General features: G+C 44.5%; 1 protein-coding gene across 8 annotated transcripts in view; it reads left to right on the forward strand.

The window, feature by feature from the left end:
• trpm3 (transient receptor potential cation channel, subfamily M, member 3) overlaps window positions 1–16,908 on the forward strand; it is a 539,467-nt gene that overhangs the window by 150,320 nt on the left and 372,239 nt on the right. For 4 of the 8 annotated variants that reach the window (XM_063049031.1, XM_063049032.1, XM_063049033.1 and 1 more), the window contains exon 1: window positions 7,779–7,957. The exons of the other annotated variants lie outside the window; for them this stretch is intronic. In XM_063049031.1, coding sequence (XP_062905101.1) covers window positions 7,850–7,957 — 108 coding nt within the window. In that variant the 5' untranslated portion in view covers window positions 7,779–7,849. Of the gene's footprint in view, window positions 1–7,778; window positions 7,958–16,908 lie in introns of those variants that run through there. 8 annotated transcript variants of the gene reach the window in all.

Raw genomic sequence — 16,908 nt, forward strand, 5'->3', positions numbered from 1 at the left:
AACCTACTACCATCTGACTCTCAACAAAGTGTCACAGAACACCCTGAAAGTTCTGGATCGGTTGATCAGGACGACGGCGAAGGAGATCCTCCATCCACCCCAGGATACCACAGGCGGGATATTGTATGCCCAGAATAGAGATGGAGGGCTGTGCCTGCTGAAACTGGAGGTACAGATCCTGATTACCGTGATCAGGAAGAGACTGGTGCTGGAACACTCAGAGGACAGGATTATCAGAGACTCGTTCACTATGGCCAACGAGGATAACCAGGCCACAATCAAGAATCTGGCGAATCTCGAGGTGCTGAAGGAAGTGATGGGGGACCAAGTGTTTGACACCTCAGCATACATAGTGGATGAGGCACGAGCCCCAGTGGGGGTGTCTGATGATGGGGGAGATGGTGGTGGAGGAGGAGGAGGAGAGCGGGCCACCTAAGTTTGGGCTAGACTGGAGGACAGCTGAGTTTGACAAGTGGGTCCAGCTAGCTCAGCAACGGTCGTGAATCAAGGACTTCAGGGGATAGTGAGCCATCTAACTGGTGGCTACAGAATCACAGAGGATGGAAGGGGTACCAGCTCGTGAACGCTTTGCTGCAGAAATGTGGCCAGTGTCCCACACGTTGTACCAGGAACAAGGGAGTAGAAGCGAGAGTGAAAACCTGCAGGAGATGTGGAGTAGCCAATGAGACCCTGGCTGACATCTCCGGGAGATGCGTGTCTGTCAAGAGAAGCTGTATCAAGAGACATACATGGTGATGGTTCATTAAATATCTTTGATTTCACAATATTAATAGCAAGTCCCAAACATTTGTCTGTATCTTAAAAAATGTTAGGATGATACGTGTGTATACAGTGGCATTAGTGTATCAAGTTTAATACAATTAACACCGGTCTGGTTTTGGAATTTTCACACTGACAAACAGAGTTGAAAGGTTTCCAATTCATTCAGCACTCGTTGGAGCCCAAGTGAGAGGTGGTCCATGAGGTGGGCTTGGAGGAATGACATAGCTTTGCCTGAGCAACACACAAAATGCTGGAGGAACTCAATGGACCAGGTAGCATCTGTGGAGGGAGATAGACAGTTAACATTTTAGATCAAGACCCTTCATCTGGACGACTAAAACTGGACATAGTCCAGTAGAAGTGCCTCAACTCAAAACTCAACTCCCTGTTTTCCTCCGTAAATGCTGTCTGATCCATTGATTTCCTCAAGTTTTTGTGTGTTGCTCCAGATTCTGTAGTCCCGGTTATCTCTATTGTCTCTAGAGCCTTGCTTGGATCCACCGATGATGACAAGCAGGTGCTCTCCTGAGGCACTGCAAGCATTTAATAATGCCCAAGGCTTGTAATTTAGATGCACTTCTTGGGCATCCAGACTTGAGCAGAGTTGTCGATGGACTACATTAAGAATAAAAAGTCTTTAAGAGATAACTGAAAGCTACAAATAGGTCCCGCTATTGCTCCAAAGTCTTCGATTAACCTAGCCCCTGGCCACAAAGATCATATCTGTAGTACTTGTAGATCATGTCTGTAGTCCTTGCATTTCTAAAGCGCCTAACACATCCTCCCTCAGAGTTCTAAAGTGTTAGGCACTTTAGAAATGCACATCTCTGTTTTATTTATTTGAGCCTGCCCCTGTTACCATGAAGTTTGAAGTCCAGATTGTTCCCTGATTCCCTAGCTAAATGAATATAAAAGTATATTCACCTCTAATAAATAAGGAAAAAAAATTCATATTCTGAGTAGGAGAACTGGATTTAATAGGGAACAACGGAAATGAGTAGCAGGGATGTGAAGTTGAATTTTATTTTCTTATAATAAAATGAAGTTGCAGGGAAACAGCTCATTCTGGGCCTTTTAAGTGCCCATTTGCACTTCACGTGCAGTTGTAAAGGAGACTGCAGTCCCAAGGGGTTTCATCTTAGCAGTTTGGCTAATAGTCCAATTATTACTGCAATGTGCTGTCATGCCCCTTCTCAGCTGATGACTCTAGCTTATTCCCTGGACACAATCACTTCACTTGCGAATATCTCAGCTGCCAAGTATGATCACTACTCTTACAAACAAAAGGATAAATCAAGCTGCAGTACAGATTCATCAGGATGTTAAAATGGTGAGAATTTCAGTTCCATTTCTCACCTGATGTGGTTCCAGTCCCATGACATTTATGGTGCGAACCTGGCTACTCATCCAGCTCTCAATTCCAGTTAAGGTTCTTCAACTTACATCGTACAGTAATCTGGACATCTTGGATTTCCCCAGGTGGTTTATGAGTTCGATGGGGAGAAATTCAAATGCAGACAAAAACGAGTGTGCAGAACTCTTTAGACTATTCTAAGTCCAAGTGAACTGACCTGAGGAGCACTTAAATGTGAGTTGTGAGCCGAGTCCACTTCAGGCCACTTTAGCAAACCATTGTTAGCTGTGCATTGCAATGCAGAAGTCAGGAATCAGCTAGAGGTCAGAAGCTGGCACATCCTCCTGCTCCACTATTGGACTCAGTACTGAAGAGAAGTGGAGCACAGACAACCTGAGCTCAGTTTGGCAATGCTTTGCTAATTTATATCTAGCTCCTCAGCACTCTGCCAGGAATGGCTGGGATATGGAGAGTGGCTCCACCTATTTAAATGAGGCTGCCAACTTTGATTGAAAAGGAATATCCAGGCAAGTGATTCCTTTTGTTTGTTTTACTTAAACGTAATGATTTTTTAAGTCACTCTTTTAGCATTTAAAGGCATCTTTATGCAAAGTGTCTATTGTAGAGTCAGAGAGTAATACATCATGAAAACAGGCCATTCGGACCAAATCATCCATGCTGCCCAAGATGCCAATCTAAACTAGTCCCATTTGTTCACACATAAAAGTTGCTGGTGAACGCAGCAGGCCAGGCAGCATCTCTAGGAAGAGGTGCAGTCGACGTTTCAGGCTGAGACCCTTCGTCAGGACTAACTGAAGGAAGAGTGAGTAAGGGATTTGAAAGTTGGAGGGGGAGAGGGGGAGGGGGAGAGGGGGAGGGGGAGATCCAAAATGATAGGAGAAGACAGGAGGGGGAGGGATAGAGCCGAGAGCCGGACAGGTGATAGGCAAAAGGGATATGAGAGGATCATGGGACAGGAGGTCTGGGAAGAAAGACAAGGGGGCGGGGGGGGGAAACCAGAGGATGGGCAAGGGGTATATTCAGAGGGACAGAGGGAGAAAAAGGAGAGTGAGAGAAAGAATGTGTGTATAAAAATAAGTAACAGATGGGGTACGAGGGGGAGGTGGGGCATTAGCGGAAGTCAGAGAAGTTGATGTTCATGTCATCAGGTTGGAGGCTACCCAGACGGAATATAAGGTGTTGTTCCTCCAACCTGAGTGTGGCTTCATCTTTACAGTAGAGGAGGCCGTGGATAGACATGTCAGAATGGGAATGGGATGTGGAATTAAAATGTGTGGCCACTGGGAGATCCTGCTTTCTCTGGTGGACAGAGCGTAGGTGTTCAGCAAAGCGGTCTCCCAGTCTGCGTCGGGTCTCGCCAATATATAAAAGGCCACATCGGGAGCACCGGACGCAGTATATCACCCCAGCCGACTCACAGGTGAAGTGTTGCCTCACCTGGAAGGACTGTTTGGGGCCCTGAATGGTGGTAAGGGAGGAAGTGTAAGGGCATGTGTAGCACTTGTTCCACTTACATAGATAAGCGCCAGGAGGGAGATCGGTGGGGAGGGATGGGGGGGACGAATGGACAAGGGAGTCGCGTAGAGAGCGATCCCTGCGGAATGCAGAGAGAGGGGGGGAGGGAAAGATGTGCTTAGTGGTGGGATCCCGTTGGAGGTGGCGGAAGTTACGGAGAATAATATGTTGGACCCGGAAGCTGGTAGGGTGGTAGGTGAGGACCAGGGGAACCCTATTCCTAGTGGGGTGGCGGGAGGATGGAGTGAGAGCAGATGTACGTGAAATGGGGGAGATGCGTTTAAGAGCAGAGTTGATAGTGGAGGAAGGGAAGCCCCTTTCTTTAAAAAAGGAAGACATCTCCCTCGTCCTAGAATGAAAAGCCTCATCCTGAGAGCAGATGCGGCGGAGACAGAGGAATTGCAAGAAGGGGATGGTGTTTTTGCAAGAGACAGGGTGAGAAGAGGAATAGTCCAGATAGCTGTGAGAGTCAGTAGGCTTATAGTAGACATCAGTGGATAAGCTGTCTCCAGAGACAGAGACGGAAAGATCTAGAAAGGGGAGGGAGGTGTCGGAAATGGACCAAGTAAACTTGAGGGCAGGGTGAAAGTTGGAGGCAAAGTTAATAAAGTCAACGAGCTCTGCATGCGTGCAGGAAGACTGCGTCCGGTGCTCCTGATGTGGCCTTTTATATATTGGCGAGTCTCAACGCAGACTGGGAGACTGCTTTGCTGAACACCTACGCTCTGTCCGCCAGAGAAAGCAGGATCTCCCAGTGGCCACACATTTTAATTCCACATCCCATTCCCATTCTGACATGTCTATCCACGGCCTCCTCTACTGTAAAGAGGAAGCCACACTCAGGATGGAGGAAAGTAATGAAAAAAAAAGGCGCCAGCACTTATCAAAGTCCAAGTTCTTTGTGCGCTATGTTGGAGCTCAATTCGACTTCAGACGACCACCCGAATTCCGTCGACTCACGGCTCAGGACCACCCTGAGTGATCGACCGGAGCCTCTCCACATGTCCGCGGTCTTCCTCGTCTCTCTTCCGACTCCCCGCCAAAACTCAGTCCGCAGTCATATCATACAGCATGGCATCCGAAAACGAAACGATACATAACCACCCATTGGCTAATAGAACCCTGTTATCTCATTTTAAAGTAAAACAAACTGTTAGCGCAAACTCTCTTCAGCGTTAAAGCACAACAAAGCCGCATTCCCCAGATTAACATAACAAAGTCGCCATTTTAAGTGTAACAAAAGAAAGACCCCGTACACATATTTCTTAAATAAATCTGCCTCAGCCACTTTTTTGGCTGCTGGCTTCATATATCTATCGCTGGTGTGTTTAAAAAAAAAAGTTGCCTCGCCTAAGTTCTTATAAAACTTTCAGTTCTAATCTTAAGTTTACAATTTTCAATTCCCCAACCCTGGTAAATGCCTCTCATAATTTTATATCCCTCTATCAGACAATCCTTGATCTCTTACACTCCAAGGAGTAAAGGCCCTGTCTGCCAAACTCCCAACAGGTCAGTCCCTTGAGTCTAGGCAACATCTTTGTAAATCATTTTTTGCATTTGTACTGGGGGAGTGGCAAAGGTTTTGGAGGCACTATCAGATGCACCATCTGAATAGATCCAAACTGGAGCAGGCAACTGAAATTCCTAAGCGTCGGTGGACATCAGATGCAGATCACATCAGCTGGAAGTGCTTCTATGGCATAGTCATCACTCTAAAACTCTCTGCTACTCTCAGTTGAGTTGAATACAGAGAAGAAAAAAATACTGGTGCTGGTTGTTAGGTAAACTGCAACCGCCCACCCCTTGCTCATAGGTGGTTGACCATACAGAAACAAGTTAAGGTGCAGAACCATTCACATCTGCAGAGGTCCACAAGTGCACTCTGGCATTGAAACTGTTAAATACCAGCACTGCACAAGAATCATATTGATCTTTCTATGAGCCCCTGGTCCATACTGACTCATCCTCTTCACCCCTGATATGCAGTTGGAATTTTTAAGGTGATGTTTTAGGCCTGGTGTATTCCCACGAAAAGGAGGGGAAGCGAATCCATAGCCAGCCTTCTTTGCATGATAAGGAAAACAGAGAATGTGATGAAATAAGAGGTTTAATGCATCTCAACTGAACTGTACATGTGAGAGCCAGGCCAGCAGAGAGAGGAAGTGAAGTGGAAAGCAAAGAGGGAACGTGAGAATAGAATGGCAGTTAACACAAATAAGAACTGAAAAGTCTTCCATCAGCCAGTAAATAGTAAATAAGCATTAAAAGGCAAGGTAGAACCTGGCAGGGTAAAAAAAAGATTAATGCTTAGAGGTGTGAGGCACGGATAGAATATTTAATGGCTACTTTGTATCAGTGTTTATGAAAGAAGTGATTGTCAAAAACTGTTAGTAAAAGTGTGGATGGGAATAAAATGTTAGGCAGAATGTGCCAGGGAAACGAGGAGTTATTGGAATGAATCAGTTGTCTGAGCTGGATGGCTTTCACTGATGGTTGACAAAAGAAATAAGAGTGGAGACAAGAGCACTTCTCCAGATATAAAGGAGGTGCTACGTGGCAAATGTGATGCCCTTGCTCAAAACAAATCCTTGCTAACTTCCGGCTGATCATCAGAGTTTAGAAACAATTATCAGAGAAAATATTCACGGGCACTTTGTGAGATTTGAGCAGAATTGTAAAAGGCAAATAATGTTTGTCTAACCTACCTGATCAAGTAGCAGAAGCTTGATAAGGAAAGTATTAATTGTTGTCTATATAAATCTTAAGAAAGCTTTTGGCTAAGAACAAAATACTTGGCTGGTTGTCCTAATTAGAGTCTGCTTGGATTAAAGATTGCCTGAGGACAGGAAAGTGGCAAATTGCAGCAGATTGCTGAATATCATACTGAAGAATGTTGGTTGGTGGTGTGTAAGGGGCCACTTTTTCTGATATAGGTAAATTACTTGGGCACTGGAATGCAAAGTAAAAGGTTAAAATTGTCTGATGATACTGGACCTGGAAATGAGGCAAGCAGGGAGTATGATACTTTGACAGCCACAGGTGACAGGCTACAGAATGGCTGTAGGGTGAGCTGATGCATTTTGGCAAAAGAAATGGGAGAGGTAACGTTGTCATCAGTTCCAAAGTGTGTGCATGAACAGAGGGATCTGGGAGTTCAAGTACATAGATCTTTGAGTGTGACAAGACAGACTGAAGGAGTAGTTAGCAAAGCACATGGATCTTACATAGTGGTTCTTCATAGTTGTACTGAGGACAACATAAGGGATATCATTGCTGAATCCTGTGATTAATTTCCAGCTTGTTCATCTCACCTTTTAGGAAGCACGTGAAGGTGCTGGAGAGGGTGCAGAGGAGCTCTTCTGGAACAGTTCCAGGGAGGAAGAGTTTTCCTCACAAGCTTAGTTTGGAGCTGGGTTTGCACTTGTTGGAAATAGGAAGGTTGAGTGGTGGGTGTAAAGGATTGGAACAGGTTTAGTTAAGTTACATAATGAAAAGCTGGACAGAAACAGGGGAAGCAGATTAAAGATTTTGGGCAGGATATATTAAAGGAGAAAGGTGGAGCCCTTATACAGCAAGTGGTAATACCCTGAAACTTGCTAACTGTGATGGTAGTGGACATAAATAGCTTATAGTCATAAAAGGGAAGCAAGCTCGGGAAGGTACGCGGATAGAGCTGATTGGATTGCACTAGAGAGGACGAGCATGGACCCTATGGTCTCCATCAGCGCTATCACAATACTGTACCGGAAACACCCACCCGGGCATCCCTGGCGGGCTGTATTCTAACGATTCTGGTGTAGGGCTTTCCCAAATCTCTTTCGATACAGACAGAAGCAGAGATCTCGTAACCTCATTTTGTAAGAAAAGGGACAGACGGCAGAAATTACTCCCCTGGGCAGTCGGTTGTACCTCCCCTGCTGTGATCTGTATGTAACAGCATTGCTACTCGTTGGAGGCTGCCACTCTGGGAAAGATTAAAGCCAAGGCAACCCCCCCCCCCCACCCCGCCCCAGTTGCTTCAGATATGTAGGAGGATTTCTCTCTTTCCCTCCCTCCCTCTCTCTCTTTCTGGCTGTCTGCTGCTATCGGGAGATCAGTTCAACTGGGTTCGCTTGCTGCCTCTGCTGCCGGCTCTTTGGATTACTTTGCTCTCTCGACTTGCCTCTCTTGTACTCAATGCTGGGCACCAAAGACATGAGCCACACCGAAACACCTCGGCCTTTGAACTGGACGATCCGTAAGCTGTGTCACGCAGCTTTCTTGCCTTCAGTTAGACTCCTCAAGGTATGAGAAAGTGTCACTTCTGTGGCAATGCGATCTGGGCTGTGTTCAAGCGCCGTTAATCTTAGCCTTCGTGAAGAATATACTGCGGTCTGCGGGAGTATTAAAAACATTTGCACTGCTTTAGCAACGGCATCTTTTATACGGTGCGACACGAATTTGAAGTGGAGGCATCTGCATCGTCTCAACTCTCTCTCCAGAACTAGCAGCTTGCAGGAGAGAGAGTGAGAGAGAGAACACCCGCACTCGGCATCCCCAATATGATAGCACTCACGGTTTAACAAAAGAGCGCACAATTAAAAACATGTTATTACTCTAACGGTTAAGGTCTTTTCCTCTGGTCCCTGCGTAGTTAACGACTTGAACTGCAACGGAGATTAGTGTCAAAGTGACGAGTTAATTCATAACTAAAGCTCTGAGAGGGAGAAATATTCTGTAGCAGACGCTGATGCTCAGTTAGCCTCGCTACCAAATCATTTCTCAGTCAGCTATTGTATTATATTTTTCTGAGAACAAAACGCGATGAGGGTGGAATTTTCGCTTGCAGACATGGCATTTCCATGGAATAGTTCTGCACCAGCCGTATCATGGATTCTGGCTTGGTAGTAAGTAATTCTGCCGCAGAATCTCTGACACCCAAAGGTGCATTAAGAGACTTTTACTGCCTTTCAGTGTAACCCGTCAATGGGACAGCATTACTGCAGGAAGGCTGTCTCAGTCAGTGAGAGGTCATTAAGAAAATATTAGCCTGGAACTGGGGCAGAGTTAATGTTGCTTTATACTGCTGGTTGGACCCGAGCACCTTTTCTAATTAATCATTGTAGATAAAATGTATGAAGTACAATTTTATTTATTTAAATTGCACACATTTATAAAATCCTCAATGAGGAGATAATTGAATCTTTCCAGCAATATTAGTTCTGGTGGTGTAGCAGATAATGACTTTCCATAATGCAGTGATCAACCTGTGTGAAATGTGGGTTCTGTCACTCTGGGTATTAATGCTCTGCACAAATTTTGGGTCTGATTGTAGTGGTTGAATAAAATGCAAAAATGCAGGTTTCCAATCAGCTACTCAAACCCAGCACAGAACGTACACAAGACTGAAAACTGTTAAGTGTATTCTGCCAAAATCATAAACAGCTGAAGTGCGAGATTCATGCATTGTCTGGTTTCTCTTAAAGGAAGGCTGTGTTTTGTGAGTGTGTGAACATGTCAAGTGTTAGCAAGTCTACTGGCATCAGATTGACAAATGCTCTGGCTGGTAACAATTCAGAATCAATGCCAGCTTCTGATGTGGATGTGATCCACTCAAAGGCAATTGGTGACCTTATTTGCTGACAATGCGAAGACAGGCTCCTCGGGTTCCTCAATGTTCCATCTGAATCAGGCGAATACAGGCAGCTGCAGTTTTAGACCAGAGAGGAAAGCACCATCATGGATGCCACCAAGTTCATGGTGAAACACAACTTTTGTAGTTAGTTGTAAAGTTAAATGTGCATTTTGAAGCAACACACTCACCCCAGCTGCTTCCCTTTCCCAGGGTTTTGGTCTATGTGATCCCCTCCCACCTTATTGGTCTCAATCCATCAACATAACCTAGTATTCCTTTCTCCTTTATCCAACGTCCTTTAAATTTATTTGTTCTATTCCGCTAACCACCCCACACAGGAGTGAGATCCCACATTCTCCCGGTGAATCCTTCTCAAACTAGAAAGAATTTCTGGAACAGAATTGGGTCAACGAACCAATTTCCGAGTTGATGCGGCACACGTGGCTTTCTCCCATCCCTGTTTGACTTGTGTTTGTTTGCCCTCCTCCCTCTTCTGGGATTGTCATTAGCAACCTGTGAATCAACAAATAAATGGTCAGAACGATAGAAGATAGTGGGGCATGGGGATGAGATGTTTCAAAACTTACTGTGATTAGAGGTCATTGTCACTGTTGTCAAACAAAGCAGAGAAAGGAACTGTACAGAACTAAATAATTATGGAGACCACTTTCCAGTTACCATGAAAGGACAGCACAGTGGCCCAGAGAGCAGATATGCTGGCTCACAATGCCGGATGCGCGGGCTCATTTCTGAACTTGGTTGCTGTCAGTGTGGGGTTTGCACCTTTTGCCTGTGTCTGTCTGGGGTTTCCTCTGGGTGCTCTGGTGTCCTCCTGGTCCTTGTTGTGTAGGTGAGTGGTAGGATCTGGCGGGAGATGATGAAAATGTGGGGGAGGAGAATTTAAAAAAGGATGAATGTAGGATCAGTGTAAATGGCTGGTCGGTTGTCAACATAGTCGTAATGGGCTGAAGGGCCAGTGTCTGTGCTTCTTCTCTCCAGAAATACCTGCTTCCCTAGCCAAGCTGTTCCAGAACAGCACTGGCATCTGCCGAAGAATATGAAAAATTGCCCAATATCATGGCCACAAAAAGCAGACCAGATCCAATTTAGCTGATTACTGCCCAGTCAGTCTACTGTCTCATCAGCAAAATGATGGAAAATATAGTTGACAGTGCAATCAAGTGCATCTACTCACCAAGTAACCTGCTCAGTGATGCTCAGTTTAGGCTTTGCCAAAGAGCTGTGTGTCAAAATGAATAATGGGGAATGAAAAGAATGTTTAAGATTAATTAAGCCCAAGGACAGCAATAATATGTGTTTGACGATTACCTCCTCCAACAAGAGAGAGTCAGTCTGCTCTTGACGTTCCAAGGCAGTTGTATGATTCACCATTGATAAGAAACTCAATTTCACCAGGCACATATTGTAAGTACCGTTATTACAGGATCAGGGTAAAGGCTGAGTATGCTGTAGTGAATGCCTCACATCCTGACACACCAATGCCTTTCCGTCATGTGCAAGATACTCCATTTTCCTGAGTACGTCCAACTCCAACAACACTCAACACTATCCAGGGCAAAACAACCCACTTGATTGGCATTTTTCCACCACCCTGAACATTTCCTTTCCTCCACGTCCAGTGTATTGTGCCTGTAGTGTTGGCTATCTACAAAATGCACTGCAGTTACCTGCCTAGGCTGCTTTGACAGCATCTTTCAAAACCATTCCAATCCGTCCTGACTTGGCTGTGTATGTCACCATTCCAGTACATCTAAGTCCTGGAATTCCTAACTCCACAGCAGAAGAATTGATGTAGTTTAATAAAGGGCCTCTCTGCTTCATCATCTCAAGGCCAGCAAGGGATGTGCAATAAACTGACTTAGATTGGGAGACCTCTTCACCGAGCACCTATGCTCCATCCGCAAGAAAAAGTGGGATCCCCTGGTGGCCACCCACTTCAATTCTACTTCCCATTTATAATAAGAACATAAGCAATAAATAAATATTTCCCATTCCCATTCCAACATGTCAGTCCATGGCCTCCTCTACTGCTGTGATGAAGCCACATTCAGGTTGGAGGATCAACACCTTATATTTAGTTTGGGTAGCCTCCAACCTGATGGCATGAACATTGATTTCTCAAACTTCTGGTAATTGCCCCCCTTCATCATTCCCATTCCCACTTCCCTCTCTCATCTCATCTCCTTACTTGCCCATCACCTCCCTCTGGTTCTTCTCCCCCTTCCCTTTCTTCCAAGGTCTTCTATCCTCTTCTTTCAGATTCCCCCTTCCCCTCCCAGTTTCACCAATCACCCACCACACTGTACTTCTCCCACCACACCCCCCACCTTCTTGTTCTAACTTCTCAAATATTTTTCCAATCCTGATGCAGGGTCTCAGCCTGAAACATTGACAGATTACTCTTTTCCATAGACGCTGCCTGACCTGCTGAGTTCCTCCAGCATTTTGTATGTGTTGTTTGGATTTCTAGCATCTGCAGATTTTCTTGTCTATGTGCAGTAAACACTGGTTTTTCCATCACTATCTCACCTTATAAATAAATAAATACAAAAGAGAAACATGAAATATTGTTATATTGACATGTAGTGGCCAACAACGCCTTTAGGTTCCCGAGTAAGTTCTTAAAGACTGTATACACTTGTGTTATATCTAGGGCGGATCATCTGTGGCAGTGTTTTGTGTGGGTTGCATTGGTCTCAGTAAGGATGGAGCTGGGATTTAAAGGATGACTTTGTTCTCAACAATTCGTCTTTTTGTACCTGTAAACCCGCTTGAGAAGTGTTGTTTTAGAGGAGGAAAATGAGAATAGAGTCTTGTTCATCCAGCAGAAAGTGAATGTAGGTACGGGAAATCTGAAATAAAGCCAGAAATGCTAGAAGTAGTCTGTGAGTCATTCAGCTAATGTGGATGGAGAAAGAGAGAGAGAGAGAGAGAGAGAGAGAGAGAGAGAGAGAGAGAGAGAGAGAGAGCGATAGTTAATTAGTTAATGTTTAAGGTCAATGAGCTTCCGTTAGCTCAGACCAGGAGGGAGAAATGTGGAACATGGGATCTTTGTAACTCGTGGAGTTTCTGGGTCCTGGTCACGCATGTGCCTCAGGAATGGGACTCACCTGTTCATTACCCATTAGGAGGGTGAGCTTCTCCTTCAGAGCTTTTCCTTAGTACCACCTCCATGTCCTTATGTTTGAAATGAGCTGTATGGATGGTTTGCAAAACTAAGGCTTTCACTGCATTTCAGTACAACATGACAATAACAAACTATTTCTAACTCAATCTGTGAGGTTTGGAGGATGCCCAATCTACTGCAAGCAACTGGTGCCAATCTCGTGCCCTGTAAGATGAGGAGGCAAATTAGTTGGACCCAGGGTCCGTGATGTGGTTGGTTTGCCTGATGAATGTGTGTGTCTTTGTCCGTCATTGAGTGTGGGCAGGAAGTTGAAATAGAAAGCTCTGTCAATCAGTGACTGTGAAGAAGTGAAGGTGAAGCTTTAGGTAGTACTTCTCAGCTGCAGCAAGTGTAGGGCTCCATACTCTCTCCGTAACGTATTTAGTGAAGTCACATTGCACCACTCTATATTGCTCCTTATTTTGAGGTGTCCATCTCCTGGTAATCCACTGCACTGGAATCTTCCATGAGGCATTTCAATGACATGCCCAAGATGACCTCCAGGCCTCCTAGCATAGTGAAAACCTCTCCTCTCCTGCTGTGGATCTCTTCCACCAGGGTGTCAAGTTCTCTGCCCATGAAGCACAGACCTTGCTGTCTCTCCACTCCTGTCCTATCCAGATAATCTGTGACAGTGTTGCTATGTTGAGGTAATGATTAGAATTACATAGAAACATAGAAAATCTATAGCACAATACAGGCCCTTTTTGGCCCACAAACCTTAGAAATTACCTAGGGTTACCCATAGCCCTCTATTTTTGTGAGCTCCATGTACCTGTCCAGCAGTCTCTTAAAAGACCCTATTGTTGTGCAGGTTGTTCAAGAACCAAATAGTTCAGGGGAAGTAGCTGCTCTTGAACCTGGTGGTGTGGGACTGCAAACTTCTGTGTCTCCTGTAGCTACAAGAAGACGGCATGGCCCAGATGGTGGGGATCTTTGATGACAGGTGAGGCAGTGCTTTCTGTAGGTACTACCGATAGTGGGGAGGGATGGTCCCCTCTCTGTAGCTTCCTATTTTCCTGAATATTGGATTTGCCATACCAGACCATAATACAACCAGTCAGGTCTCATACGAGAATCACAGTCCTGAAGCGTCATCTTAAAACAAGTCGTTGTGCTGTATTGATGGTGATACAAAGCGAGTTTGTATTGAAACATTTAGAGATTGTTAATGCTAAATTAGATACATGGTTGTATCAATTTCATTGCAGGAAAATGCGTGCACATTTACCTTGGACCAAAAAAGTAAAGAACCAAGTACTTTATAAGTGGTGAGAAATTTAGGAGGTCCAGTGAAATATAGGGGTTTGTTGATAGATCATTTATGTATCATGGACAATGCATCAACATCACTGATGGAATGCTGCCCTGGATTTAGTAGGAGGAAGTACAAATGGATGACGATTACTCTATAACCATACAGGGCCATAGTTAGACCATATCTGGATCACTGGGGACATTTTCAGATTGATATAGTGGTCTTTCAGGAGATTTACCAGAATGAAACCTGGGCGAGTTTAAATTACCAGGGGATATGTGACTGAAGGTTGTACAGCTGCTTTAGTGACTCAGTTTCTGTCCAATCTCTGCTATCAGTGTGCAGCTCTCTCCTACTCTGTCAGTTTTCCTTGGTATTCCAATTCCCTCGAACATCCCAAAGATATGCAAATAAGATAATTGGCTACTAGCATGTGCGAGGGATGAGTTGTAAATTTGGAAGGGAGTGGATTGATGGGATTCCTGCACTAGCACCTGGCACTGAAGGAGGGCTGTTCAGCCCACAGAAACTCGGTTGACTTCGTTTGCAGGAAGAAGTCAAACATAGGGCAGAAAAGTGATGCACAATAGTTTTATAGAAAGGACCAGGTTGCTAGTATAAGTCATTTCTCAGGTTCACCTACATGAAATGTTTTATTTTTACATAGGAAACCAGATGCTGAGATTTTTATTCAAATATATAAAGACACAAAAGACTGTTTGTTAACAGCCTAGCTTGTGTTCAGCTTTTTTCAAATGGAGCCACCCCACTAATGAGATAGTACTGCTCAGACTTGGGCATACTGTAGTCACCTGGCGCAAGCTTATGAACTGCACTGCTAATTCCACTCTCCTCTGTGACCATGCTTTAAGACTCTTGGCAACCTTGGCATCTTATCCCCCCTTGGAAATGAGCATCAGACACTTCAGAACAAAGAATGTCTCCTCTTAGTGGTGTAACATGTGAAGAGGAAGCTGAAGCAACCCACACAAAGTGCTGGAGGAACTCGGCAGGTCAGGAAAGAGTAAACAGTTGACATTTCAAGCCTAGACCCTTCTTCAGGATCTTGTACTCATTCACCTTCCCTTCTACCTTCCTAATCTGTCTTTCCCCCACTTCCTCCCTTGTCCTTATGAAGAGTCTCAGCCCAAAACATTGACAGATGATTCCTCTCCATAGGTGCTGCCTGACCTGATGAGTTCCTCCAGCATTTTGTGTATCTGCTCTGGATTTCCAGCGTCTGCGGAGCCTGCTTATGTACATTTATTTTAATAGGAGTAAAATTACAAGCATGGTCAAGGAAATTCCTAACAAGCATTGGAGAAACCATGGTAGAAAATCACAGACATTTTGTTTCTATGCATAAGTCTTAGTGCCTGTAGCTATTCCAGTCTTTGCTTATATCATAGCTGTATTGTATTTTACCTTCATTCAGCCACAATTTTACTAGTCTTGCTGCACAAAAGCTTTCTCCCTACTCGTTGCACCCTTTTTGTTATTGTTCCTTCACCATCTTGCTATCTCAGAATCAGACTCAGGTTTATTATCACCGGCATCTGATGTGAAATTTGTTAACTTAGCAGCAGTAGTTCAGTGCAATACATAATATAGGAAAAAAATAAGTAAATCAATTACTGTATGTGTATATTAAATAGATTGAAAAAACGTGCAAAAAAAACCCAGAAATACTGTATATTTTTTGAAAAAGTGAGGCAGTGTCCAAGGGTTCAATGACCATTTAGGAATCAGATGGTGAAGGGGAAGAAGCTGTTCCTGAATCGCTGAGTGTGTGCCTTCAGGCTTCTGTAACTCCGACCTGATGGTAATAGTGATAAAAGGGCTTTCTCTGGGTGTTGGAGGTCCTTAATAATGGACGCCGCCTTTCTGAGACACCGCTCCCTGAAGATGTCCTGGATGCTTTGTAGGCCAGTACCCCAGATGGAGCTAACTAGGTTTACAACCCTCTGCAGCTTTTTTCGGTCCTGTGCAGTAGCCCCCACTCCCCTCCATTAGAGACAGTGATACAGCCTGTCAGAATGCTCGCCATGGTGCATCTATAGAAGTTTTTGAGTGTGTTTGTTGACATGCCAAATCTCTTCAAACTCCTAATAAAGTATAGCCACTGTCTTGCCTTGTTTATAACTACATGGATATGTTGGGACCAGGTTAGATCCTCAGAGATCTTGACACCCAGAACTTGAAACTGCTCACTCTCTCCACTTCTGATCCCTCTATGAAGATTGGTATGTGTTCCTTCGTCTTACCCTTCCTGAAGTTAACAATCAGCTTTTTCGTCTTACTGACATTGAGTGCCAGGTTGTTGTTGTGACACCACTCCACTACTTGGTATATCTCACTCCTGTGCGCCCTCTCATCACCACCTGAGATTCTACCAACAATGACTGTATCATCAGCAAATTTATAGATGGTATTTGAGCTATGCCTAGCCACACACTCATGGGTATATAGAGAGTAGAGCAGTGGGCTAAGCACACACCTCTGAGGTGCACCAGTGTTGATCGTCAGTGAGGAGGAGATGTTATCACCAATCCGCACAGATTGTGGTCTTCTGGTTAGGAAGGCGAGGATCTAATTGCAGAGGGAGGTACAGAGTCCCAGGTTCTGCAAATTCTCAATCAGGATGGTGAGAATGATGGTATTAAATGCTGAACTACAGTCAATGAACAGCATCCTGACATAGGCATTTGTATTGTCTAGGTGGTCTAAAGTCATGTGGAGAGCCATTAAGATTGCATCCGCCGTTGACCTATTGTGGCAATAAGCAAATTGCAATGGATCCAGGTCCTTGCTGAGGCAGGAGTGCAGCATTTGGTTAGATCTCCGTATTTCGTTATTCCTATGCCTGACATTCCATAACTCTGTGGCTCCCCGGAAACAGTCATAATCAATGTTAGGCTATTGTTCAACATCTTGGAATCAGAAGTGTGAAGTAGGAATCCAGAAATATCACCATTGTTTCCTAATCGTGCTTCATGATGGGCAAACTGTTTGAAGTAATTGTTGGTATACCTGGCATATTTTGGACAATATAAAGCAGTGCACAGATTTGCGGATCAAGAGGTTGGTGAAGTGGAAGATGAAGACACAAGGCTTTTTTTATGTGTGGAAGCCTGAGAACAAACCAATCCCACAGGAACTAAGAGTCAAACATAGTA

Source organism: Mobula hypostoma, chromosome 5 (assembly GCF_963921235.1).
Source record: "Mobula hypostoma chromosome 5, sMobHyp1.1, whole genome shotgun sequence".
Lineage (NCBI taxonomy): Eukaryota > Metazoa > Chordata > Chondrichthyes > Myliobatiformes > Myliobatidae > Mobula > Mobula hypostoma.